The sequence below is a fragment of the Vombatus ursinus genome, unplaced genomic scaffold (assembly GCF_900497805.2).
Source record: "Vombatus ursinus unplaced genomic scaffold, bare-nosed wombat genome assembly UNPS02005286.1, whole genome shotgun sequence".
Classification (NCBI taxonomy): domain Eukaryota; kingdom Metazoa; phylum Chordata; class Mammalia; order Diprotodontia; family Vombatidae; genus Vombatus; species Vombatus ursinus.
This window is the reverse complement of record NW_020945064.1, coordinates 5,277,817-5,304,560: the sequence shown is the minus strand read 5'-3', so window position 1 is coordinate 5,304,560 and position 26,744 is coordinate 5,277,817. Positions and strand designations below refer to the sequence as shown.

Here is a 26,744-nt window from a genome sequence, read left to right as displayed (position 1 = left end):
GATTGTTGAACTTGTTTACCATGCTGCTCTGAATGAAATATGGAATATATGTTACAGTAGGAGCATTTTATTTTTAAGTTGTTCATACCCTCTTCCAAGCCATCTGTGAAACCAATCAATCAACTAGCATTTATTCAATGCCCAAGTCTGCACTCTATAGATGTATGACAAATTAGAAACTCACAAGACTATATCCTGTTGCTCTCAATGGTCTTCATGATACATGAGGGTGGAAAAGCTAGGAGAAATCAATCAACAAGCAATTATTAAATGCCTACTACATGCTGAAAAATAGTAGTACGGTTGATTTCAATATCATTTGGAGCCTTTTGCAAATGTTATGGATCTGTATGGTTATAGATTATCATTGCATTTTGGGTTTGGCTGACATTTGGTAGTGCCTTTCAGAAATAAGAAATTTTTCCATACTTAAGCTGCAGATTTTTTTTTTTGCTTTAGTCTTATCGTTCTCTATATAGAGAGACTGACCATTTCAGTATTTGATCTTTGCTTTAACAACTTATTAAAAAAATCATGCATTGATCATTCATCTTAAAAGACTTTTTTAAAGCTTCACAAGGATTTTCTTTGCCATCTATTGTATATGAGAATCTGACATTGACCCTTTAAAAAGTGGTGGATTTGGAACAGCTAAGTGGTGTAGTGAATAGAGCACTGAACCCGGAGTTAGGAGAATCTAAGTTCAAATCTGACCTCAGACACTTACTTAATGTGTGACCCTGGGCAAGTCACTTAATCCTGATTGCCTCCCCTTTCCCTGCCCCCAAAAAAATAGTGGACTTATTTAACTTGGGAAGACTAGTAACAAAAAATAAGTGTCTCTAATTTGTGTCAAGATTTCAAATCAAGATACAAAACATAATAATCCTAAAATAGCTGTTTTATTTCAAAGTAAAGAGATTTGCTTAGGCTTACCGAAAACTTTCCTGGGTAACCAGAGTCAGTTGAAAATAAAGCCATGTTCAACCTCTTCCCAAATTTGCAACCTAGCCAAAGATGAATTGGCTGAGGAGACTGCGCTCTTCTCATCCCTAGAAATGATCCCTTGGGAACACAATTGGGTTAAACTGATAGAATCTGTTGTCAGGACAGCACACTGTGGCTGGTGCCAGAGCTGGGGAGTTTCCAGGAGTGTCAGTTCAGTACCTTTAATACTGAATTCTGTCAACATTTCAAAAATAAATCTTTTGCATGTGCCCTTGTAATGTCATTCCTTGAGAAGAGCAAATGAAGGCTATTATCAGTTTCCACTGATTATCAATTATACTCTCAAACAACTGTTTCAGAAAAGGAAAGTTTATTAGCTATTCATGGCCATGACTAAAAATTATAACTTGTTTGTCTACTACTCAAAGGTCTCCTGAGCACTTTCCTCACCTCTATCCTGGGAGATAGTGCAAGTATTACCCCCAGCGTAGAGGGAAGGACCACCCCCTCCCACCCACCCACCCCACCATACACATACACACACACACACACACACACACACACACACACCCTCCCCCAGAGAAGCCAAGTGACAGCTAGCCCATGTCAGACCCAGGCTTCAACATTCCTATGGACCTCACTCATGCTCCTTCCATCTCATCTGACCACAATTCTCCTAGCCATTCTTGAAAACTCATTGATAACATTCAAACAGCTGATCATGTGGCCACTAAAGTCTTAGCCCAGATAAGCAGCTGTTTATTTGTGTGTGTGAATTCCTCCACTAAAGCCCTACCTATTCCATGTTGTTTGAAGGTGACCCCTGAAGCTGTCTGCAGAACTGGAGCTTTGACAGGTCCCTTTGAGCTGGAAAAGTTTCTGACATGGACCCAGCAATGGACTACAGGGCTTTGGTCCAAGGACTATCCTAGCTAAGCTCTCAAGGAGGCTCATTACCAGACTGTTTGTGGGTGATGAATTTCATAGCCATGGAAACTCTTGAAAGCCACCTTTCTACAATGTTATAAAGGGGTTTTGTATTTCACCATCAGAAGAATAAGGGAAATAGGGAAAATTGCTTGTTCCTTAGTCATTTGGGTCATGATCCCATTTGGGGTTTTCTTGGGAAAGATACTAAAATGATTTGTTATTTCCTTCTCCACTTTATTTTACAGATGAGGAAACTCAGGGTTAAATGACTTGTCTAGGGTCACACAGTTAGTAGTCTGAAGCGAGATTGGAACTCAGATACTTCTGACTCTACTTCGTGACCTAGCACAACTACAACCTGACGTCATTCTACAACTTGGAAAAACTACTTTCAGAAAATATAAGGATGGAGTTCATGTTACATCTAGCGTTGTATTATATTCTTATAGATAAATGCCTGTTAGTTGGTGAGATTGATAGTTTGTTTCCATTTGCAATATAAATCATGTTTAAATTGTCTTTGATGTAATTAGCATCTCCTCTGTAATTAGCCTGACTAAGCCAGGCCTCCACTAGCAAAATCTCTACTGAAGCAATTTTTTTCTATAATCACCTCAGTTTTCTATGTTACCAATAAAAATCAGAGATATAACTTTCAAGAAGGTCTTCTAGATTGATTTTTAAAATTGTTTATCTGATGTTTAAAATTGTACCCTATGCAGGATTGCCTCAGAATATATGTACAGAATTAAAACATTAATCTAAATCATACATATAACAGTAGCTGCCATGATGATTGCAAGCAACAAAATTGTATATGTTTTATAAAACAATCCCAAGTATCACCCAGTCCTAAAACTCTGATTTAAAAGCTTACTCTTACTTTATACCCCGAAGGTCAGTAGACTCAGACCTTTTCAAAGCAGGGCAGACAAGACATTCCACAAAGAGCCTTTTGAGGAAAACACATTGCCTGAATTCCCTGTAGGAAAAACTTGATAACTGACAACAAAAGTATGCCAGTTTATTTCAGTAGTTTTAATGGGGAGGAAGAGAAGGGGGAGGGGAGAAATTGCTCTAGTGAACGAGGGCCCAAGCCAAATTATAGCTACATTAAAATCAACTTTTCATTTGGAGTAAAAACTCCAGTAAGAATTACTACAGACCATGAAACTGCCCCACCTGGATCACCTTTTTTTTTTTTTTAACTGAATGGATTGGTCGTTCATAATGGCTCATGTGTGGGATGCGACCTAAAAAAAAACACTTAGAGATATCTCAAGATAGGAACAGAAAGTTTATTTCAATTCTTGAGAATCGGGTGTCCCTTCACCAGTATGCTTCTGATGAAAGGAGACAGAGTACAGAAGCAGAAAGCCAGAATAAATAGCCCTAATGGAGAAAATTCCCCCTCCCACCAACTATCCAGTACTTGGCTTACAATCTAAGCAAGAAAATCTATTCCCAGGGACAGAGAACAAAGAAACAATATACATATCCATAACCTTAGTTTGCTACCAAAATGAAACATTTAGAATGTGCATTCAAGCTAGACACTGCTGTGGGAAGGTCACCATGGACCAGAATGCAACAACAAGATGGGGGGCATGGTTTCAGAGTTTCAGGCTTGGCAATCTTTAACTACTGACTTAACACCGGGAGAAGGGGGAACTATAGAAATCTATGCTTATCCTGTTCTGCCTCATGAACATCTCCAAGTTCAGGATAATCTTATCCCAAACCTTAATTACACTGAGAAGTCTTCATAGTGACATCCCACAAAACATATTAATACTGTACTCTGCATTTTAAGCATAAACCTGCCCAGAAACAATTTTATTTATTTGAACATTATTCTATATCCAAAATGATTCTGTCCCCTTCCTATTTTTCTAGTCTTCTTACACCTTACTCCCTCCATGTACTACAAAATCCAGCATCTCTGTTCTCTCACAATACACTCTATCTCCTTAATTTAGTGTATTTTCACAAGCTGTCTCCCATGCCCAGAACTCTCTCCCAGTCCTCATTTCTGAACTATCCCCTCTACATCTTTTTTTTTTAAATAGGCAATTGGGGGTAAGTGACTTGCCCAGGGTCACACAGCTAGTAAGTGTCAGGTGTTTGGTCTGAGGCCGGATTTGAGCTCAGGTCTGGCTCGCTATCCGTTGTGCCACCTACCTGCCCCCCATCCCTTCTTCATCTTGTTTGTACTCGTTTGCATGTTGTTTTCCCATGAAATTGTGAGCTTCTACAGAGCAGAGACTGTATTCTTGCCTTTCTCTGTACCCTCAATACTTAGTGCAGTGCCTGGAACATAGTAGGTGCTTAATAAATAAATGCTTATTGATTTTACTTAACTTGGAAAGATATCCAAATTGGCATAGTCCCTCCATGCCCTTAGACTGACTTTCTATCCCAGTTTATAGGAATCTTGAAGAAGGTAAAGATATATTAAAATACAGTGTCGGTTTCATATTCCAAAGCAATACTCAGTGCTCGGTTCCCAACTGACCACCTTCCTCAAGGACTGAAAACGATTCCTCCATTTGATCGTATCAATACGTGGAAATGGGGGGAAGAGGTCAGCAGTCCAATCACTCCAGGGATGGGGAAGGCCACAATCAAAACATGACCAGAGAAGCATTCTTTGTTTGATTTGATTTATTTCAATCCCATTTCCCTAAGAAAGGCCTAGACAGGCGTGTTATGTTTGACCTAACCCACCTTCAGCCAGTGAAGGTTAGAAAAAACTTTGACCTGAGAAACATTTCCTTAATTTTCCCAGAGAAATTAAAAGGGAGGGTTTTAAAAATCCTTCCACAGTCCCTGATGTCCACTGTACAATGAAGGCAACCAAGAAATGCTTCCTGCACATTGGGTGGATGTAGTGCTGTCTGTGGCCTGAATTCTTACTGTTCTTTATGTCATGAAAGTTTATGCAATTTATAATCTATCCATTAAGGAAAGAGTCAATGGCAATATTAAAGGGTACAATTTAGTATCTATTCCCCAGGATACCCAAGATACCCAGGGAGGGTAAAATGAGGCTGAATTTTCGAAGTGCTTTGTTAATCTTAAAATGCTATGTAAATGCTAGGTTATCATTATCATCATCAACATCATTCTTATTAATGATAATAATGATAATAATAATAGTGAAATCAATAGCTAAGCAGCCAGCCTCATTAAGCACTGTTAATAAATGAGAATGAATGGATAAAAAGCATTTAGTAAGCACTTATTACGTTTTAGCCGTTTTTTTTTAAAGCTAGGACAGATCTTGCTTTCAAGGAGCTCATACTCTAATTGGGGGAGACAATACCCTAAAAAAAGTTCAGCTGCAGAGCAGATGGAAAAGTCCAGAAGGTCCTAAGGATACAGTGGAAATTCTTGTATATACTGTATTTAATTATAGATAGATTTTTCATTTACAAAAATTAAAATTCAGTGATTGCCTTGGACATTCTGAATTGCTAGCGTTTTTTTTAAACATTTTACAGATGAGGAAATTGAGGCAAAAAAGACAAGGATTTTTATATCAATTAAGATTTACAAGAAAATATATTTTTTATAAATTTTAAATAAATACCATAATTCAAAGAAATATAATAAAATACTATTTAATCATGTATATCATTTAATTTTGGTCTAATCTTGTAATTTCATTGCTACAGAAATTCCCTCCACTCACTCAATCATCAAACAGATCCTTGCCTTGTTTTACATAGAAAACTTTAAAAAATATATATAAATCAATAGCCTTGGTTTCATAGTCAGAAAAAAAATAATGATTTTAATTTTCAAACACTAATATTTTGCAATTTATACCTTTCAAGACATTTTCATGTTCACTATGTTGTTTGAACTCATAGCAGCTGTGTGGGCGTGGGGGTTCAAGTAGAGCTCAAGTTTGAACTGTTATGTCAGGATAAACATGTTCAAACTCTGCCTGATTTTTGCCTCTTAGTGACTCTGTTTACATCTAGTGAAAGAGGAATTTGGAGTAGATGATCCTTAAGGTCCCTTTCCCCTCTAAATCTGGGAACCTAGAGGCAGCTAAAGCAAGTAGGTAGCCAACCAGTCAATAAGTATAAATAGATCATTTTATCTGTAGTCAAGAAGACTTGAGCTCAAATCCTTTCTCAGATACGTATGAGCTATGTGACCCTGGGCAAGTCACCTTTCTGTTAGGTTTTAGTTTTTTTGTTTTTTGGTTAGGCAATTGGGGTTAAGTGACTTGCCCAGGGTCACATGGCTAGTAAGTGTCAAGTGTCTGAGGCCAGATTTGAACTCCTGACTCCAGGGCTGGTGCCACCTAGCTGCCCCCACAAGTCACCTTTCTTAGCCATAGTTTCGTCGTCTGTAAAGTGGCAATAATAATAGCACTTACCTCCCTGGGTTATTATTGTGAGGATCAAGTAAGTTAACATATGTAAAGGCTTTGTAAACCTTAAAGCACTATATGAACATTAGCAATTTTTATTAAAATGATTCTTTTCATCAGATTAGGAATATTGAGGCATTTCAAAATAAATTGATAATTTCTTGTATTTTGTAATTGCAAATTGGCAAAAACCAAACTATTCTTTGGGGCATGGCTGGAATCATTGAGAAGGGAGAAAAGACTGAAAGTTAGATAGAGATAAAATGTAATATAATTGTATAATTGTAAAAGCACAAGAAAGAGAGGAATGACTCCCAATATGATGTAGTCCATCTAAGAGAGTTTTTATTAGATGATAACTGTTGAAGGAGAGGAGGGAAAAGATAGAGGAAAAGGAAGAGATGGATTGACAGTGAAAGATGGTGCTTCATGGAGGGTATAAGGGAAAGATTTTGGAATAGAGTTGATTAATAACAACAATCTTGCAAGTGGGCTGTGATTTCATTGGTATAGAGATCTTCTTGGTGAGGAAATGCCTACTCTAGATATGTCCTACAGTTTAAGTAATTTGCCTAGGATCACCTAGCAGGTGTGTGTCAGAATCAGGACATGGACATAGTTCTTCCTAATTTGAAGGCTGTATCTGTATTCCCTAGGCCAAGCCTGTGTCTCTCAATTATTAAGAACTGTTCAACAGCACTTTGGAAGTGTTCTTTTATTATCCCCATTTTTGTTGTTGTTTAGTCCTTTCAGTCCTGTCATGACCCCATTTGGGGTTTTCTTGGCAGAGATACTGGAGTGGTTTACCATTTCTTTCTCCATCTCATTTTACAAATGAGGAAACTGAGGCAAACAGAGTAAAGTGACTTGCCCAAGGTCACACATATTTTAAGACAGCCAAGAATACTAATGCCTCCAGCCCAAATGCCCTCAGCCATCCATTATCCTGGGAGGGGAACCCTGTGTAGATTTGGGCCCAGCAACTGCTGCTGCAGGTACTATTGTAAAGACACATCAAAGAAAGTTCTTGCCATCCAAGTTCTTGGCGCTGTCAGATGGCTCAGCATCAGAAGTTGATTTCCTTTTATCACTGGAGTTGGCATTAAAGAGGAGGTATTACCATCTTTGTTGCTGCCTCCGAAGGCCCATGGGACCTTTCCCTCTGACCCGCAGCTGAAACCTTCCACATGTGTTCTTTCTCCCGTTTGAATGTGAGCTCCTTGAAACCAGGGACAGTTTTAGTGTTCTATTTTTATTCACAGTGCTTTGCGCATAGAAAGCACTTAATAAATATATTTTTCATTCATTCATTCGAGTGTTTAAAGCTGAATTTAGACCTAGGTCTCCCAGACTCCAATTCCAGCCTTTCTGTCTGCTAAATATACCACACTGACTAGATTAGCCATGAAAATTAATATGTGCTCCAGGGACCAGGGCTTGATGAGAATCAGGATGGAAGTTTTTTAAAATATATCTGTGAGCAAGTAAGAATTGTAATTAAAATCGAGCATTTCACCCACAACTGTGATAATTGCTTAGAAACTTGGTAAAAGTATATGTTACCCCTTACAGAACTTACCTAAGCAGAGGGTATTAGGGAGCCCTCCTGATAAAGAACCAAAATTGTCTCTTGGGAACGCCGGGCAGGATTATTCATCTCTCCGTCTTCCTGTGTGACTCTGTGTGACTCCGAAACAAGTCACTTCCACCATTTCCTGATTTGTGTAAATGAGAGGTTCAGACCAGATCTCTGATTATGAACCTAATTAGGTTCATAAGAGATATATACAAAGATTACTTTTAGATCTAAAATCTCTTAATTCTAAGAAATATTAAAAGAGCTTACACCTTGTAGTTGAGGACAGGACAAAATGCATTATAACTTCCAGAAGAAAAAATGGACTTCCTGCAGTTGGGTGGCACAGTGGATAGAGCTCTGGCATTGGAGGCAGGAGACCTGAGTTCAAATCCAGCTTCAGACACGTAACACTTACTAGCTGTCTGACCCTGGGCAAGTCATTTAACCCCCATTGCTTCATCAAAAAGCAAAAAAAAAAAAAAATAGGAAAAAGGGACCCTTTGCTATTACAAAATCCTAACCTCTTCCAATCAAGGACAACTTCCCACTAGCAGGAATTGTTAAAAAAAAAAAAAAAAGGAGGTTGTAAAAAACAAAAAACCCCAAAATCTACAGACAGAAATTTTCAAAGGGGGCAAAGTGGGTGAAGTACTTGGAGGCACTAAAAAGTGAGTTAGAATTCTTCCTCAGGGACAGCTTGGTGGTGCACTGGATAGAACATTGGCCCTGGAGTCGGGAGGACCTGAGTTCAAATGCAGCTTCAGACACGTAACACTTACTAGCTGTGTGACTCTGGACAAGTCACTTAACCCCAATTGTCTTACCAAAAAAAAAAAATTAAAATCAACTTTCAATTTAGGGGCAGCTCGGTGGCGTAGTGGATAGAGCTGTGGCCTTGGAGTCAGGAGGACCTGAGTTCAAATCCAACCTCTGACACTTAACACTTACTAGCTATGTGACCCTGGGTAAATTACTTAACCCCCTCATTGCCTCACACACACACAAAAAAAGAAAGAATTCTTCCTCAGGCACTTACTAGTTGTGTGATCCTAAACCAGGGCCCTCTAAGTCTTCATGTGTGGCCCTTTGACTGAATCCAGACTTCACAGAACAAATCCTTTTATTAAGGGAATTTTGTTAAGGACTAAGTTAAAGATTTATTTTATTAAGGGATCTAGGACCTAGATAAATGGATCTCTAGGCCTCAATTTCTTCGTTTCTAAAATGGGGGATTCAACTTGCTTACTTCCATAAGGTCCTTTCCAGGCTAAATCTACAATCCCACTGAGGACATTAAAAGCCCTCTTTGGGGCAGCTAAGTGGCACAGTGGATAGAGCACCAGCCCTGAAGTCAGGAGGACCTGAGTTCACATCCGAACTCAGACCAAACACTTGACACGTACTAACTGTGTGACCTTGGGCAAGTCACTTAACCCCGATTGCCTCACCAAAAAAAAAAAAAAGCCCTCTTCTAGAAAGAATATCTTATGGAGGTTGAGTGATATACCATCACCAATATAGAATTTCATCACCAATATAGGAAGCAAAATAAAACTGAAAGGAGCTTTAGGGCAGTCCTTTCATAGTATAGAAGAGACTGAAGTGTCTAGCCAAAGATCACGCAGATTATTGATGTGAAAAACTCTGACTAGAACTCAGGTGTACTTATTCTCAATCAGTCAGTTGACAAGTAGGTAGTAAGAGTTTACTGTGTGCTGGGCACTATGCTAAGTACTGGTGATATAAAGAAAAACCAGACCCCCTCCCTCAAGAATTTCAAATTCTTTTTTTTTTAATTATAGCCAACAGCCATTTATTAAATACTTACTATATGTAAGATATTATTCTAGGTATTGGGGAAACCGAAGTTATATGAATATAACTACAATTTACTGAAATAAAGATAGAACTGAGTACTTGGAGAAATAAGTGAGTATGGTTGTATCATGCTAATAAAATAAATTTCATCGATGTCTTTCTTTTTAGTTTTTTATATTTTTTTCCTGGGGTAATTTATTTCATTGCTCACACTTTCCTTGGATACTGTATTTGTTTATCTTTGTTGTACTTCTGTTTTTGGAGGCATTCACATAGCAAATGATCTGCTCACTCTGGGTAGTTTTTTTTTTTTGTAAACGTACAAGAAGTTCAAATTCTAGTGGGGAAGACAACGTGTAAGTAACTAGGTTCCTAAGAGATAGATACAAAGTAGATAGAAGGTCATCTCAGAAGGAAGGCAACAGCAGCTGGGAAAGGCCTCCAGCAGAAGGTACGGTTTGAGCTGAGTCTGGGAAGGATGGCAAGAGAGAGGGGGAAGTAGAGGTGAAGAGGAGGGACTTTCCAAGCATGGGGGACAGCAGGTACAAGGAGACACAGAAATAGGAACACCAAGTAAGCCATTGTAGTTGGATTATAGCGTGATAGAGGGGAGTAAAGTGTAAAAAGCCTGGAAAAGTCAGAAGGCCAAGTTATGAAGGCCTTTAAACAACAGAAGAGTTAATATTTGATCCTTAAGGTAATAAGGAGCCACTGGAGTTAAGTAGGAAAGTGACTTATACTTCCCCAACCCCACTTAATAGTATTTTATTTTTTTTCCAATTACATGCAAAGATAGTTTTCAACATTCACTTTTATAAGATTTTGAATTCTAGATTTTTTTTCTCCCTCCCTTCCCACCACCTTCCCCAAGATGGCATGCAATCTGACGTAGGCTATAGATGTACAATCATATTAAACATATTTCCACATTAATCATGTTGTGAAAGAAGAATCAGAACAAAAGGGGAAAACCGAGAAAGAAAAAAAAAGAGAGAAAATAGCATGCTTCCATTTGCATTCAGACTCTATAATTCTTTCTCTGGATGTGGATAACATTTTCCATCCTGAGTCTTTTGGAATCGGAAGATGACCTATACTTTGGAAAACTCACCTCCCTCTTGAGTAGAGGGCAGATTGGAGTAGAGAGAGAATTGAAGCAGGAGACTAATTAGAAGAGTATTGCAGTAATCCAAGGGAAGGATGGTGAGGGCCTGAGCTGTAAGGGATGTATCAGAACTAGGCAATGTGATGGGAGAGGAGGGAACCTATGTGAGAAATGATATGAAGGTAAAAGCAGAAATGGCGAGATTTGGCAAGGGATTGGATATGTAAGAGTGAATGACAGTGAGAAGTCAAGGATGACACTGAGGTGGTGAGCCTGAGTGACTGGGGGGATGGTGGTGCCCTAGATAGTGACAGTGGAATTCAGAAGAGGAGACAATTTGCAAGAAAAGATGAATTCTGTTTTGGATGTGTTGAATTTGAGATGCTGTGCTAGGCAGCTCAGGAGGCTACCCCAAATCTAGGTTATCCAGATGGCACAAATGATTGACCCAGCAAAAAAGCAAGGAGGTTAAAAAAGAATAGGTCTACTTAGTTTAGAAGGATCCAGATATTGAATACAAAACAAGGACATGGGTGGGTAATTCTGTTTCTAGTCCTGAATTAGATTCTGGCTTACTTGAGAACCTAGATCTCCTCTTCTCACCTTTACCCCAAAAGGAGATAATGCTTACAATGGTGGCTGGTGGTTGGTACAGCCTGCGTAGTGTGAAATAACACTGGGCTCTCTTGAACTGGGTAATTTTACATATCCAGGGGTTAATGTGCAAAACCTTAAGTTATATGATTGAAACAAAGCAACCTTCATTCTCTGGCTGGGAGGGGAGTACTGTCCATCAGCACCCCTAGCTCAAAGTGGTTTATAATCTTATCTGCTCTATCAGCTAAGGATTCCCCCTGTGGAATGCTATCCCTGCTTCAGCCTAGGAACTTCCCCCTTGAAATCCTGGCTGTTCGCTGAGACCTGTTTTTGGAGTTGCGATTGGATTAGTCATTGCATTAAATCTTAAGTCTTTCAAAGTTGTAGTCAGTGTAGAAATTGATGTCCTTCCCAGTTAGTGTGTAAGCTCCTTGAGGGTAGGGACTATTTTTTTCCTTTCTTTATATCCTCAGTACTTAGCACATTACGTGGCACATGGTGTTTAATAAATGCTTGTTGACTTGACTGAACATGTCACTCTGCATCCATTCATATGTCTTCTCAGGTTTCTTTGATTCCATTCATTTTGCCATTTCTTAATATTCCAATGATTCATATACCATAAATTGCTCAGTAATTTTCCAGTTGTTGGTTATCGTTGTTGAATCATTTCAGTCATGTTCAATTCTTCGTGACCCCATTTCGGGTTTTCTTGGCAAAGATACTGGAGTGGTTTGCCATTTCCTTCTCCAGCTCGTTTTTTATACATGAAGGAAAGGTGAAGAACTGAGGCAAACAGGGTCAAGTGACTTGCCCAGGGTCACACATAGTAAGTATCTGAGGCCAGATTTTATCCTGACCTCAGGAAGGGCCCTTCATCTACATCACCATCTATTGTGTTTCTAGTTCACTGATATAACAAAAGTGATGCTCTAAGTATTTTTTAATTTATAGTTCTTTTTCCTCTGTTTTTAAACAAGGTTGCAAAAAGCACATTTATGCTTTGTGTTAGGAAGAACTTCCCAACAATTTTAGCTGCCCAAAATCTAAACAAGCTATCCAAAGAGGTAGTGAGTTCCTGCTCATTTCAGGTCTTTAAGCAAAGACTGAATGACCACTTATCCAGTATTTTATAGTGAAAGTTCTGTTAGGGTATAATTTGGTCTAGATAGCCACTAAGTTCCCTTCCAATTAAAAAAAATTAGATGATCTGGAGATTCTTCTTCATCCATTTTAGTTTTGCCAATGGATTCCTCCAAACATTGGCTAGGTTGGTCTCAGTGGAGGGTGGAGTTTGATACTAGAAACACAGGACTCCAAACAGGGCTGGGTTTTCTGAAAATACTAAGTGGATTTCCACTTTGGAATTGCCTCTTAAAAGAAGAAAAATCTATTTGATTGTGTATAGACATAGAATCCATTCTTTCAGTTAAAAAAATTTTTATTTTATTAACAAACATTGATTTTCCCCCCTCATAATTTTTCCTCACCGATTTAGAAAAAAAAAAGGAAAGAAAAACCAACCTTGTAACAAATATGTATAGTCGAGGAAAACAAATTCTAAAAAAAAAAAAATCTATGTCTCATTTTGCATTGTGTCCACCACATTTTTATCAAGAGGTAGGTGGCATGTTTTCTAGTCATTTCTCTGAAATCATGGAGGGTCACTGAAGGGATGAGAGGACAAAACCCAGTCTTACCACTCCAACTTCCTCCTTACTTCTAGTCATGCCTCTTCAACTGCCAATTAGGCATCTTCAACTGCATGTCCTATAGACATCTTAATCTCAACATAAGCAAAATTTGACTCTAAATTCCCCAAACCCTCTCCTACGATTTTAGTTAAGTAACATCTTTCCTATGCGACCCCTTCACAGCTCCAGCACTGCTACCACCCTGGTCCAGGCTCTCCTCACTTCACACCTGGATTAATCTAAGAGGCTTCTCCTTGGTCCTTCTGCTTCAAGTATCTCCCCATGCCAAACCATCACTCGGCTGACCAATAGCTCTTCCCAAATTATCTCTCTCTCACACACACACACCACCCTCTATTCAATAAGCTCCAGTGAAAATGCTATCCCCAATCCAGGGAAAGAACTATGGAGTATGAATGCAGATGGAAGCATACTATTTTTCACTTTTTTTGGTTTTTCTTTCTTGTGGTTTTTCCCTTTTGTTCTGATTCTTCTTTCACAACATGACTAATGTGGAAATCTGTTTACATAATTGCACATGCATAACCTATATCAGATTGCTAGCCCTCTTGGGGAGGGGAGATGGGAGGGAGAAAAAATTTAAAACTCAAAATCTTACAAAAAAGGAACGTTGAAAACGTGAAAAACAAACAAATAAGCCAATAAACTCCAGTGGCTCCAATTATCTCAAGAATCAAATATAGGATCCTGGTAGGCTTTTTAACCTCTTCATAACCTGACCTCCTCCTACCTTTCCAGTCTTCTTATATCCCACACCTCTTCCCCCAATGCTTCCTTCACTCCGCAATTCAGTGACCCTGGCCTCCTGGCTGTTCCTAGACATCTCCAGACTCCAAGCCTTTTTCTCTGGCTGTGCCCTATGCCTGGTAAGCTCTCCCTCTTCATGTCCATCAGCTTGCTTGCTTCAGGTGCCATCATTTATTGGAAGTCTTTTCTGATTCCCCCTTAATGTCCTCCTTCTGTTAATTATTCCCATTTTCTCCTGTCTATACTTGGTTGTTTGCATGTCTTTTTCCCCATCAGACTGTGCGCTCCTTGAGGGCAGGGACTGTTTTATTTTTCCCTAAGTTTGTATGCCTAGCATTTAGCACAGTGTCCAACACACAGTAGGTGCTTTATAAATGCTGCTTGATTAGATTTGTTTGCTCTGCAGGAACAAACAGAACAGTGGGAAGTGTTATTCTGGGGAGAAATGCGTGGTGTACTTTGAAATGGAGACAGCCCTTGGGAATTATTAGTCAAGGTCAAGATGGGGCTTGTGGGGGCAAAGGCAGGAGAAGGGAGGAGTGGCTAGGCTTGGCCTCGACCTTGAAGAGGGTCTGGACAGCAGGAGGTGCAGAGGGAGCGGGATGGGGGGGGGGGGGGGGGGGGGTGACGCATGCGCAGGAGCGCCCCGTGCGTCCGCTCCCCGGATCCTCCACAAACATCGCCCCGACTCCTTCGCGCCTGCCTCGTTCTGGTCAGAGAGGCGTCCTGTGCGCAGGCGCCGCTCTCGGAGGCATCATGGCGGCGGCGCTGCTGCTGCTTTTTTCGCTCCGCAGCCGGCCGGGCCGATGGCGGCTCCAGGCCGCGGGATGCAGCTGGAGCCTCAGGCCAGTCACCGCCGCGGTCGCCGGGCTCGGGGGGAGGCAGTTCTACTGCACCCCGAGTGGTCCTGCTGGGTCTGGCGACCGAGTCCTACAGGTAACTTCCTGGGCCTGTCCCGTGAGCTCCGCCCGCGGGGGGAGGGGTGGTGGTGGTGAGGAGTAGGCCCCGCCCCCAAGCCCAATCTCTTCCCCCCATCCTTACTGGTTGTAGCGAGGCGGGTCCTCCTTCCCACCCCTCAAACTGGCATCCGTCTTCACTGACTTTCGGTTCTGGCTCCAGCCTCCACAAACACGGCCTTGTCAAGCGCTTCCTATGTGCCAGGCACCGTGCTACGCGCTGGGGAAGCAGCCCCTGCCCTCGAGGAGCTTCCATTATAACGGGGGAGACAACGTGCAAACAGTTGGGTATAGTACCAAATGTAGGCAGAGTGGAGGGAGGGAGAAGGGAAGCTAGGAGACAAGCGAGGAGGGCAGAGCATTCCAAGGATGGGGAACAGCCAGTGAGGAAGGCATAGACTCAGATCAGTCACAGCTGGAAAACACCTTCAAGCTTTGTGAGTCCCGCTCATGAATTTTACCTTTGGGGAAACTGAGACCCAGAGAGTAGCAGAGAGAGCTTTTGAAGCCACGTGTTCTAGCTTCCCATCCAGGGTTCTTTTCTCCTACTTTCCCCTTTTTTTACGGTCTGAGGCCTATGGACCCTTTATTTCCATTCTTCTTTCTTCTAATGATTATGAGCATGGGGGCTTCCAGGAGTTCTATTTGTTCTTCCCATTCATGGATACTCTCTGGATCTGATTGTAATCAGTGTTGTGAAATGTCTACATAACTATCTGTTGGGCCATTGCTCACCTGCTTATATTCTCCATCACTACTATCAGTAGCATCCCAGGTGACCGCTCCCCACCGCTGAATAGGAGGGTGTATTTATCTCTATTTGCATTAGTACTAGGAGAGACTTGTTCTGCTTGGCCTTGAAGTACAGAGATAGAATGAATAGAAGTTGGATGAAACCTTTAACCTATTCATAAGAAAAAGTCTCTGAATAAGTAGAGTGGTCTAAAAATGAAATGAGTTGTCTTAAGCAAAAATAATAATACGGTTCATCTCTGCTTAACCATTTTTTTTTCTGTTATGGACCCTTTTGACAGTCTGGTGAAGTCTATGACCCCTTTTCAGAATAATGATTTTAAATGTATAAAATAGAATATATAGAATTAAAAAGGGGAAGGGAATAAGCATTTGTTATGTGCCTACTATTTATCAGTTACTGTGTTAATCACTTTACGAACATCTTATTGAATCTTCACAACAACCCTGAGAAGTAGCTGCTTTTATTATCCCTGTTTTACAGTTGAGAAAACTGACGCAGCCAGCAGTTAAAGTGACTTGCTCAGGGTCACATAGCTAGTAAGGCAGGCAGTTAAAATTCAGGTTTTCCTGACTCCAGGACTGGCTGTCTAGCCACTCTACCACCTAGCTGCCTTTTTCCAATCATATAGAAATACAGTTTCAAAATATTTAAAAATATTTTGAGGCCCGTGGACCTCAGATTAAGAATTCCTGACTTAGTGCTTTACAGTTTGTGAAATACTTTATGTGCATGATTTCATTTGAGTCTTTTCCTGGCCCTACTAGGTAGATAATGAATACCTCGCCATTAGAAGTCTTAGTTTGGAGGCTGGATAATGACTTTGGGGATGTTGTAGAGAGAATTCCTGTTTAGGTACAGGTTTGATCTGGGTGTCCTTGAGAAAATCATGTAACTCCCTATGGTTCTCAGTATCATGTTCTATAAATTGAGGGGGTTGGACTCAGTGACCTTTGGTTGTTGTTCAGTCCTTTCAGTCATATCTGACTCTTCCTGATCCCATTTGGAGTTTTCTTGCCAAAGATACTGGAGGTTTGCCGTTTTCTTCCCTAGCTCATTTTATAGATGAAGAAACCAAGGCAGACAGGGTTAAGTGACTTACCCAGGGTCACACAGCTACTAAGTTTCTGATATCAGATTTGGACTTAGGAAGATGACTGTTCCTGACTCCAGGGCTAGCACTCTATCTACTGCCCCACCTCACTGCTCCACTAAATGATCTAAAGATCATCTAAGGTCCTTTCTCACTCTAATTATGTGAAACATGTTTTGTTTATGGATGTGATGCTGTGAAATATTAACTGAATTCCCACTATGTGTGTGTTGCATGTGTTCTGTAAGCTGCCTCCCCTTTTTCTGATTGGTCTTTTCCTCTCAGTACTTCACTTTTAAGGAAGTGTACAGGCCAGCCCAAGCCAGCCATGTCTTCTCCAGGCTCCATTCTTAATTCTTTCATTCCTTTTCAGCTTCCTTTTATGTATTGTCTTCCACTATTAGAATTGTAAGCCCCATGAGGTCATGGACTGTCTTTATTTCTATTTTATTTGTATTCTCAGAGGTTACACAATGCCTGGCACACAAGAAATGGTCCTTGACTAACTGGAAGGACCATTAGAGGCTGTGTCTGGGAGGACCTCAGCCACTGAACACTCTCTGGGACCATTTGCCCTCATTTCTCCTTGAAGTTTTTAATCTGCCACCTTTCTCATGTCCTATCCCTTCCCCTATTTTCATGTCTTTCTCAGACAACTGGAATCAAATCATCACTGTTTTTACCAATGAAAAAGGTGACCACAAGAATTGGAAATTGAGGGAATGTCCATCAATTGGGGAATGGCTGAACAAGTTGTGGTATATAAATGTAATGGAATACTATTGTGCTATAAGAAATGATGAGCGGACTTCAAAAAAACCCGAAAAGACTGATAGAATTGATGCTGAATGAAATGAGCAGAACCATTGTACACAGTAACAGCTACATTGTGCTACAGCTGACTTTTATAGACTTAGCTCTTCTCAGCAATGCAAGAATCTAAGACAACTTCAAAAGACTCACAATGGAAAATGCTATCCACATCTAGAGAAAGAACTTTGGAGTCTGAATGTATATGGAAGTATACTATTTGCTCTCCTTTTCTTTTGTTGTTTTGTTGTTGTTTTGTTTTGTTTCTTCTTTCTCATGGTTCCTCCCATTCATTCTAATTCTTCTTTACATCATGACTAATGTGAAAATATGTTCAATATGAATATATAATAGAGCCTATATCAGATTGCATGCCGTCTTGGGGAGGAGGAGGGGAGAAGGGGAGAAAACTCAAAATCTTATGGAAGTGAATGTTGAAAACTAAAAATAAATAAATTAATTATTAAAAAAGAAAGAAAAAATTGAACACAACCCTCTTTCCTGGCACCTAGATGGTGCAGTGCAAAAAATGCTAAGCCTGGAGTTAGAAAGATCTGAGTTCAAATGTGGCCTCAGACATTTTACTCCTGTGTGTCCCTGGGCAAGTCATTAACCTCTGTCTGCTTCAGTTTCCTCTACTGTAAAGTGGGGGTAATAATAGCACCTACCTCCCAGGGTTGTAGTGAAGGTCAAAGGAAATATTTGTAAAGTGCTTAGCACAATACTTAGCACATAGTAATTACTTAATAAATGCTTGCTTCCTTCCTACCATCCTATTAGTTTGGTCTTCCCTATTAGAATGTAAGCTTTTTGAAGTTTGTTCTCTCTCTCTCTTTTTTTTTAAGGCAATTGGGGGTAAGTGACTTGCCCAGGGTCACACAGCTAGTGAGTGTCAAGTGTGTGGTCTGAGGCAGGATTTGAACTCAGGTCCTCCTGACTTCAGGGCCAGTACTGTAGCCACTGTGCCACCTAGCTGCCCGGTCTCTTTTTTTAAAAAAAGTTTTTTCTTGACGTCATTTTTACATCACTGTAATTTTCCCCAGTATCCTTTCCTCTCCTCTACCCAGAGATCCAACCCATATAACAAAGCATTTTTTTAAGATAGAAAAAAAAAGGAAAAATCAGCATAACTGATCAGTGTATAGAAAAAGTCTGAAAATTTGTGCAATGTACAATACTGTGGGCCTCCCTCAAAAAAGGTGTGTTCAGGAGTCTTTTATTTCTTATTTTAAGTCATGTTTGTTCTTTAATTAGTTTGCAACATTAACTTGATTTTTTTTTCTTAATTCTTTCCCTTTACATTGCTGTAGTCCCTGTGTATACTCTTTTCTTGGCCCTGCTTACTTCACTCTGTGTCAGTTCATATAGATTTTTCTTTTTTTTTTATTTATTTTTATTATTATTTATTTTTTTATTTTTTGGCTAGGCAATGGGGTTAAGTGACTTGCCCAGGGTCACTCAGTTAGGAAGTGTTATGTGTCTGAGGCCGGATTTGAACTCAGGTCCTCCTGAATCCAGGGCCGGTGATCTATCCACTGTGCCACCTAGCTGCCCCCCATATAGATGTTTCCAGGCATCTCTGTGGAGGCAGGTAGGTGGGCCACTGGATAGAGCATTGGACTTGGAGTCAGGAGGACCTGAGATCAAATCACACTTAGTAGCTGTGTGACCCTGAGCAAGTCACTTAACCCTGTTAGCCTCATTTCCTCATCTGCAAAATGAGCTGGAGAAGGAAATGGTAAACCTTAACTCTAGTATCTTAGCCAAGAAAATCCCAAATGGGGTCAAAAGAATTGGACAAGACTGAAAAACAAATAAACAATAACAAGACTTCTCTGTAGTCATCATTCACATCATTTCTTACAGCACAATAATATTCCATTAAATTCATGTGCTGCAATTTGTTTAGCCATTCCCCAATTGATAGATGATGACTTGGTTTCCAGTTCTTTGCTACCACAAGTACTGCTATAAACATTTTAGTGTATTGGGGAACTTTCTTCTTCTTCTTCTTTTTTGGATAACGCAATTGGGGTTAAGTGACTTGCCCAGACTCACGTAGCTATGAGTGTTACGTGTCTGAGGTCAGATTTGATCTCAGGTCCTCCTGACTCCAGGGCCACTGCTATATTCACTTCACCACCTAGCTTCCTCCAGTGACTTTTCCTATCAGTGATCTCTTGAGGGTATAAGCCCAGTAATGGAATCTTTGGGTCAAAGTATATGGACATTTTCTTCACTTTCCATAAGAGCTGTGGTGAGTAACAGCTACACCAAAGATGCCTTAGTGTGTCTTTCTTGTCACACTCCCTCCTATATTTGGAAGGTGCAACCTCTAAGTTTTTTTATGTGCATCTTATTAGTGATTTGTATTATTCTTTCATGTGATTGTGAATAGTTTGCAATTCTTCTGAGAGCTGTTTGTTTATATACTTTGACCATTTATCCTTTGGGGAATGCCTGAGGCTTATCTCTTAATTAGAGCCTAGAGACTTTCATCCTTTTTCTTTTAGGCTGGGGAAGGACTGTCTAGCTTTCTATTTGAATTCCCTGCCCTTGGTACAGTTTTTGGCACAAAGCATTTAATAAATGTTTTTCATTCATAGTTTTAAAAAATGTATTTATACCTTTTGTTTCTACATTGCCTAAATTTTCTGATACGTCCATCCCTCTCCTCCTCGCAGAGAGCCATCCAATATAACAAAGATTTTTTTAAAGAAAAAAGTTTTTACAAAACTCATCAATACATTTTAAAAATTTCAATAAAAATGATCAGTATATTAAAAAAAAAAAACCTGGCAATACATGCAGTGTTCCACACCTGTAGACCTCCCCCATCTTAGCAAAGGAGAAGGGAAGGTTTCTTTTTCTTTCTTTTCTTTGGGACCAACCTTGTTTTTGTAATTTTGCAACATTCACTTTTGATTGTTTTGTGGTGGTTGGTCTTGCCATTGACGTTGTTATAGTTGTGCTTATTATTTTTCTGACTCTGCTTACTTCTCTTTTAATTAGTTCTTGTAGGTCTTTCTTTGGCGCCCCCCTTTTTAAAGTCATGTTCATTGTTTCTTCTTCTTTTTTTTAATTAGTTTATTTTTAGTTGTCAACATCCATCTCCATATGCTTTTGAGTTTCCAATTTTTTCCCCCCCTCAGACAGTGTGCAAACTGATATAGGCTCTACATATACATTCCTATTAAACATATTTTCACAATTAGAACCAATAGGAGGAACCACAAGAAAGAAGAAACAGAACAAAACAGAAGGGAAAAAAGGAGCAAATAATATGCTTCGATCTGCATTCAGACTCCATAGTTCCCTCTCTGGATGTGGATAGCACTTGCCACCATGAGTCTCTTGGAGATGTCTTAGATCCTTGCATTGCTGAGAAGAGCTAAATCTATGAAAGTTAGTCATTGTACAATGTGGATGTCACTTGTGTACGATGTTCTCCTGGTTCTGCTCACTTCACTCAGCATAAGTACATACAAGTCTCTGGGTTTTTCTGAAGTCAGCCTGCTCATCATTGTTTCTTCTTGTTTAGTTGTGTCCTACTCTTTATGAGCCTGTGGACCTTATGGTTCTTGGTCAAAGATTCTGGAGTGGTTTACTATTTCCTTCTCCAGTGGATTAGGCAGACAGGTTAAGTGACTTGCCTAGGGTCAAACAACTAGTAAGTATCTGAGGTCAGATTTGAACTTAGGTCTCCCTGACTCCAGACCCAGTATTCTACCCATAGAGCCATCTAACTGCCTCTTTCATTGCTTCTTACAACATAGTAATATTCTGTTAAGTTCATGTACCACAGTTTATTTAGACATTCACTGTTAAATGGTACCTAGTCTTGTTTCCAGTACTTTGCTGCTCTAAATATGTTAGAGCATATGGAGGGAGCCCTCCCACCATCCTTTTTGCCAGTGACCTCCTTGGGATAAAAACCTACTTGTGTAACCTATGGTCAAGGAATATGGACATTTTAGCTACTTTATTTGAGTAACTACAAATTGCTTTCCAAAATGGTTGTACTAATTCATAGCTCTATCAGCAATGCAGTAGAATGCCTATCTTACAACTCCTCTGACTATGGCTATTCTCATCTTTTAACATTTTTTTTAATTTGCAGTGTGTGAAGTGAAACCTCAGGATTGTTTTGATTTGCATTTCTTTTACTAGTGACTGGGAACATTCTTTCATAAAATTAAAAATGTTAAATTCTTCCTTTGAGAATGCTCGTATCTCGTTTGAACACTTATCTATGGAGTAATGGCTCTTGGTCTTGTATATATTCTGTACACTTCTGTTAGTTACCAAATGCTTGTTCAAAAAATTTGACAAAGCTGTTTTTCCCATTTAACAGTTTCCTTCCTTATCTTAGATACATTGTGTTTGTGCAGAAACTTTTTCCATTTTATTTAATTAAAATTCTTTTTTGGGGCAGGTAGGTGGCACAGTGGATAGAGCACCGGCCCTGAAGGCAGGAGGACCTGAGTTCAAATGCGGCCTCAGACACATAACACTTACTAACTGTGTGACCCTGGGCAAGTCACTGAACCCCAGTGCCTAGCAAAATAAATAAATAAATAAATATATGTATATATATTTTTTATTCATTTGTTGTCTGTATGTATGTATACATCTATAGGTAAAATACCTTTTTTTTTTTTTTGGTTAGCTAGGTGACCCTGGGCAAGTCACTTAACCCGGTTTGCTTCATTTTCCTGGTCTGTAAAATGGAAGTAATGATTTTTGTCCGCCTGCGTCCCTACCTCATAACCTCGTTGTGATGGTTAAGTGAGATACCATTTAAAATCCTTTGTAAACTTAAAGCATTATGTAACTGTAATTATTTCTTACTTGTAATGTAGCTAAGTGATGCCACTAATCTAGAAAAGCTTGTCATATCCACAAGCCAGTTTTTATGTCCTTGATCTTTTCACTAGGAAAAGGTTAAGCATTAAAGAGCAGTTAGTGGATCAGTTTGTATTAATTCAGCAGACACTGCTAACAAAGAGAACAAATGAATATGGGGTAGTATTTCTGTGGCACAGCTGCAAGTACAGTGAGGTGGTGCAGTAAATAGAGTGGTGGGCCTGGGCTCAGGAGGACTCATCCTCCCGACTTCAAATCTGGCCTCAGACACTCACTAGCTGTATGACCCTGGGCAAGTCTCTTAACCCTGTTTGCCTCAGTTTCCTTATCTGTCAAATGAGCTGGAGAAGGAAATGGCAAAGCACTCCAGTATCTCTGCCAAGAAAAGCCTAAATGGACTCAAGAAGAGTTGAACACAACTGAAACACCTGAACAATAACAACAACACTATTTTACTTTGATCCCTGATATTGTTTTTTTCTTTCAGAGTTTACTTTTGAGGACATTGTCCCCTACCTTTCAAGGAATCAGAGGATTGTTATTTAAACAACATCTAATTCAGAATCCAGTCAGACTCTGGAAACTTCTAGGTATGGACCTTTTGTGTGAACCTTTTGAAAAGCCCCGCCATCGTAGTAACAGGAGCAATAGCAGTAATAATAGGTGTCATCTGGTGCTTTAGAGTTTGCAGAATCGTCCACATGTTCTCTGCTGAGTCTCTGTGAGGGAGATGTGAAACTGAGGCTTTCAGAGGTTCTGTCTTCCCCAGAGTCACACAACCAGGTCAAGGATCTGAGCTGTTTCAAACCCAAGTTTTTCTGACTCCCAAGTCCTTTTGGGCCTGTGCAGTGTTTGCCTTTCAACATATACGTGAGGGAGCCAAAAACAAGGCATAACGACCCCTCTGTATAGCTGTGTGACCTTATATAAGTCATTTGACCTTGGGTCTCAGTTTCCACAGGGATGAAATGAAAGCCTTTAAGAGTTCTCACAGTTCTAAAATGACATTATTCTAAATTAGAAATAGGTAATAATGTTGCCAGTGTGATATTGGCAAAAAAGTTTAGCTGTCTCTTCATTTGGTGATAAGAGGCATTGTGACGTAGTGGCTACAGAGTTGGCCTTGAGTCAGGAAGACCTGGGTTCAAGTCCATCCTTTGACACATGCTAGCCATGTGACCCTAGGCAAATGTCAACCTTTGCTGGTACAGATTCCTTCCCTGGGAGTTGCCTATGTCAGTGAAATCACAGATCTCCTTCTTCAAGGTGACTGAATAGTGCAGTGGCTAGAGCTCTGGGCCTAGAGTCAGGAAGACCTGAATTTCAATCCAGTTTTAGACACTTCCTTGCTCTATGATTCTGGGCAAGTCATTTGCCTCTCTGCCTCAGTTTCCTTAACTGAAAAAATGGAGATAATAAGTATCTCCCAGGGTTGTCAGGAGGATTGTTAGATAATATTTGTAAAATTTTAACACAATGTCTGGCACATAATAAGTTCTAATAAATGCTTATTTCTTTCATTTCCTTCTGTCCTATACCTAGTCATTTGACTGTGAAGAAAAATTTTCACTTCTGCTCTAGAAGTGAAACAATAAAACAATCGTTTTATTCTTTGTATTCCTAGTGCTTAGTGAAGTGTCTAGCACATAATTGGTACTTGAGAAATGTTTGTTGAATTTCGTCCATCGGTGAAATTCATATTTCGTCAGAATATGCTAGAATGAATTAAGGAAGGACAATATATTTAAAGTCTGAATGGTATTTTTCTTTTTTTTTTTTTTTTTTTTTGCTTGATATGGAGTTGCTTTGATTTTTATGTAATATTTTTCATGTAGCAATAAGTGACATTGTACTACTTGAAAAATAAATAAATGTTGAGTTTCTAAACTTTTTATTGTAAATTTCAACTAAAATAAACCTTCAGATATGTAAACAAGAATAAAAAAGATTGTTCCCAAAACTGTATGAATCTGTTTTTCCATGTTGTCTTTGGCCTTCTGTCAGCTGTTGAAGGAAGTAGCTGTGTTGCAGATCTGCAGTGTTGCTGTGAATGTTTTAAATTCAGAATGGAACTGAAAATAAACTACAAAGAATTTACCGCTTAAAATAGAGAGGTATTGCCCTTTAGTGAGTCACTCTACTACTTGGCTGACCTCCTACCTAAAACTTTCTTTTAGTCCTTGGTTAAGGAACCTTTAGCATAGATACTGTATACCTCTTGTTCAGCTTGTTTTTATTGTGGAGAAGCAGAAAAAGATTGAAAAATGTAGAATCCTAATTACCAGCAAGCAGCCTGCTATCCATATGTGATAATGGAGAGTGTGTATGTCTGCCAATTGGTTTTGAGTCAGTAGCTTGCACATGTGAATTCTGTGTGGTTTTTCCTTTTAAAATGTGAGAAACAGAGGAAGGTGGCATATATCTTCATGACTTCAAAATAATCCTTTTAGTATGTGACAGTGACTCGCAAACAAGGTTCATTTGTAGTTCTATCAGCATTCCTATAAAGGTAGTTACAGTTTACTCCACTGCTTTGAAATGTGTGTGTGTGTTTATAAAAATAAAATTTTGCTAAGAGCTATTCTCTTGTCCAAAGGCCTTAGACAAACTGAGGCCTTTAGTGTAGAAGTTGCTGTCTTTTTGACATATCCTAGTGATAGTGACAAGAAAGTTACTGATAATGCTTCATTCAAGGAAGCTACTTGTTTGTGAGTTCCTAAGAGATAGAATGGCAGGGTGGATAGAGGTGCACCCTTGGAGTCAGAAAGATCTGAGTTAAAGGCCTTCCTCTGAAACATGTTAATTGTATTTCCGTTGCTGATTCTATTAACCTCTCAGACAGGGTCCCTTGCAGCTCTCTAAGACTGAAAGTTAAAAATGAATTGCCCAATATGTATTGGTGGAGCCACTTTCCACCTTAAATGGTAGGTCTGGACAAAAAAATTATTTTCCACATTAATGGTCCATTTAAAGAGCTTTAATCGTCTTCTGCAACATCTTCCCAACACATTTCCATAATCACTGGATATGATTGCTCTACCTTAGCTTTTTTAAACAGCATCATGGGGAAAATTAGGTTTAAATCATTCATCACATAAGTCACACTCATTCATTTTATCCAGTGAATGGGTAAAATTTTTCAGATGCTTTGCTTTGTTTCACTCATTTCATCATGTGGTAAGCTTTTTTTTTCCTCTGTAGTTTCATGCCTTGACACTAAATACTGCACATATTCCTTGTAGGTGGCACTTCTTATTTTAGTACCTCCAGGATGAAGCAAAAGAATAAGGAGAAAGAAAAATCCAAGGGAAAAATACCAGAAGATGATGAAGGTAGGTCTGAGATTTTGAAATAGTTGTTATACCTGGTGTTCAGAAATCACTTGACTCTTCTTAGTACAGACACACTAGTAGTGTGCAAAGCCAGCCTTACAAAGAGTGGCGTTTATGAGATGTCACATTTGTATGTGTTGGTTGGGTTTTAATTGGCATTTCAATTCATTTGGTCTTTTCCAACTTTGTATATACATCTTTAATTTATGGAATACCACATTCCTTATGAAATATGTTTATAAAATTTATTTCATTTCTTTCTTAATTTTAAACAAGTAGTCCCATATCTGACTCCATCCTTCTTGTAAGTTATTTCATTTATCTATTTCTCGGATTCCTTTTGTTTCCTCAGTAGACACATACACAAGTTTATGTATTGGATATAATCATACTTTTGGCTCTACACACACCTTGATGTTCTCCCACATTTGGAGTTTATCTCCATGGATGTTTGGAGTGATGGGGAGGAATGAATGAGGATGATTTAGCCAAAAGTGCCCAACTGCCAGCCTTGGTCTGATGACTACTGCTGACTTTACCCTGGGAGCTACTCCAAGAGGGCTGACATAATGGAGAGAAAAGAATAGGTAAAGGTACCATCTCTTTGGACCTCTAAAAACAGGGGGATGGATTTCCTTCAAGGCTCGTTTCAGCTGCCACCTCTTTTGTGGAGCCTTCCTTGACCCACTTTCCAGTGGTTATTGCTCTCTCCCTCTTCAAATTACTTTCAATTTTCTTATCTGTGTCACATGTTTTTCCTTTTCTCTCTATCCTTGTCCCCTTCAGTGTATTCTTCCCCTCCCCCCATGCACCTTAAGGTCAGGAATTATTTATAGTTTTGTTTATATATGTCTAATCCTAGCACATAACTTGCACAGTGTCTCATACAGTTTTTTGAATTGAATTGAAAAAAATTCAAGCACTACCTGCATTCTACAGCTGTAAGAGGACCTTAGAGATATACACTTGACTTATGCTCCAACTTGGTATGGTCATGTCAAAAAGCACTGCTTTAATCGATTTTTTCTGAGGTCTCCAGATAAAAGAGAAAGCCATCAATATGTCTTTTGGGAATCATCAGTGTTCATGAAGTTCAGACATTTGAAC

The 26,744-nt window shown here is 39.5% G+C and overlaps 1 protein-coding gene across 1 annotated transcript in view; it reads left to right on the top strand.

Moving 5' to 3' along the window:
• Positions 1-14,582: 14,582 nt before the first annotated feature.
• The window catches only part of SPG7 (SPG7, paraplegin matrix AAA peptidase subunit), an 87,213-nt gene continuing 75,051 nt past the window's right edge, over positions 14,583-26,744 (top strand). Inside the window, exons 1-3 of the mRNA XM_027846948.1 lie at positions 14,583-14,762; positions 22,793-22,895; positions 25,548-25,637. Coding sequence (XP_027702749.1) covers positions 14,583-14,762; positions 22,793-22,895; positions 25,548-25,637 — 373 coding nt within the window. The remainder of the gene's footprint in view (positions 14,763-22,792; positions 22,896-25,547; positions 25,638-26,744) is intronic.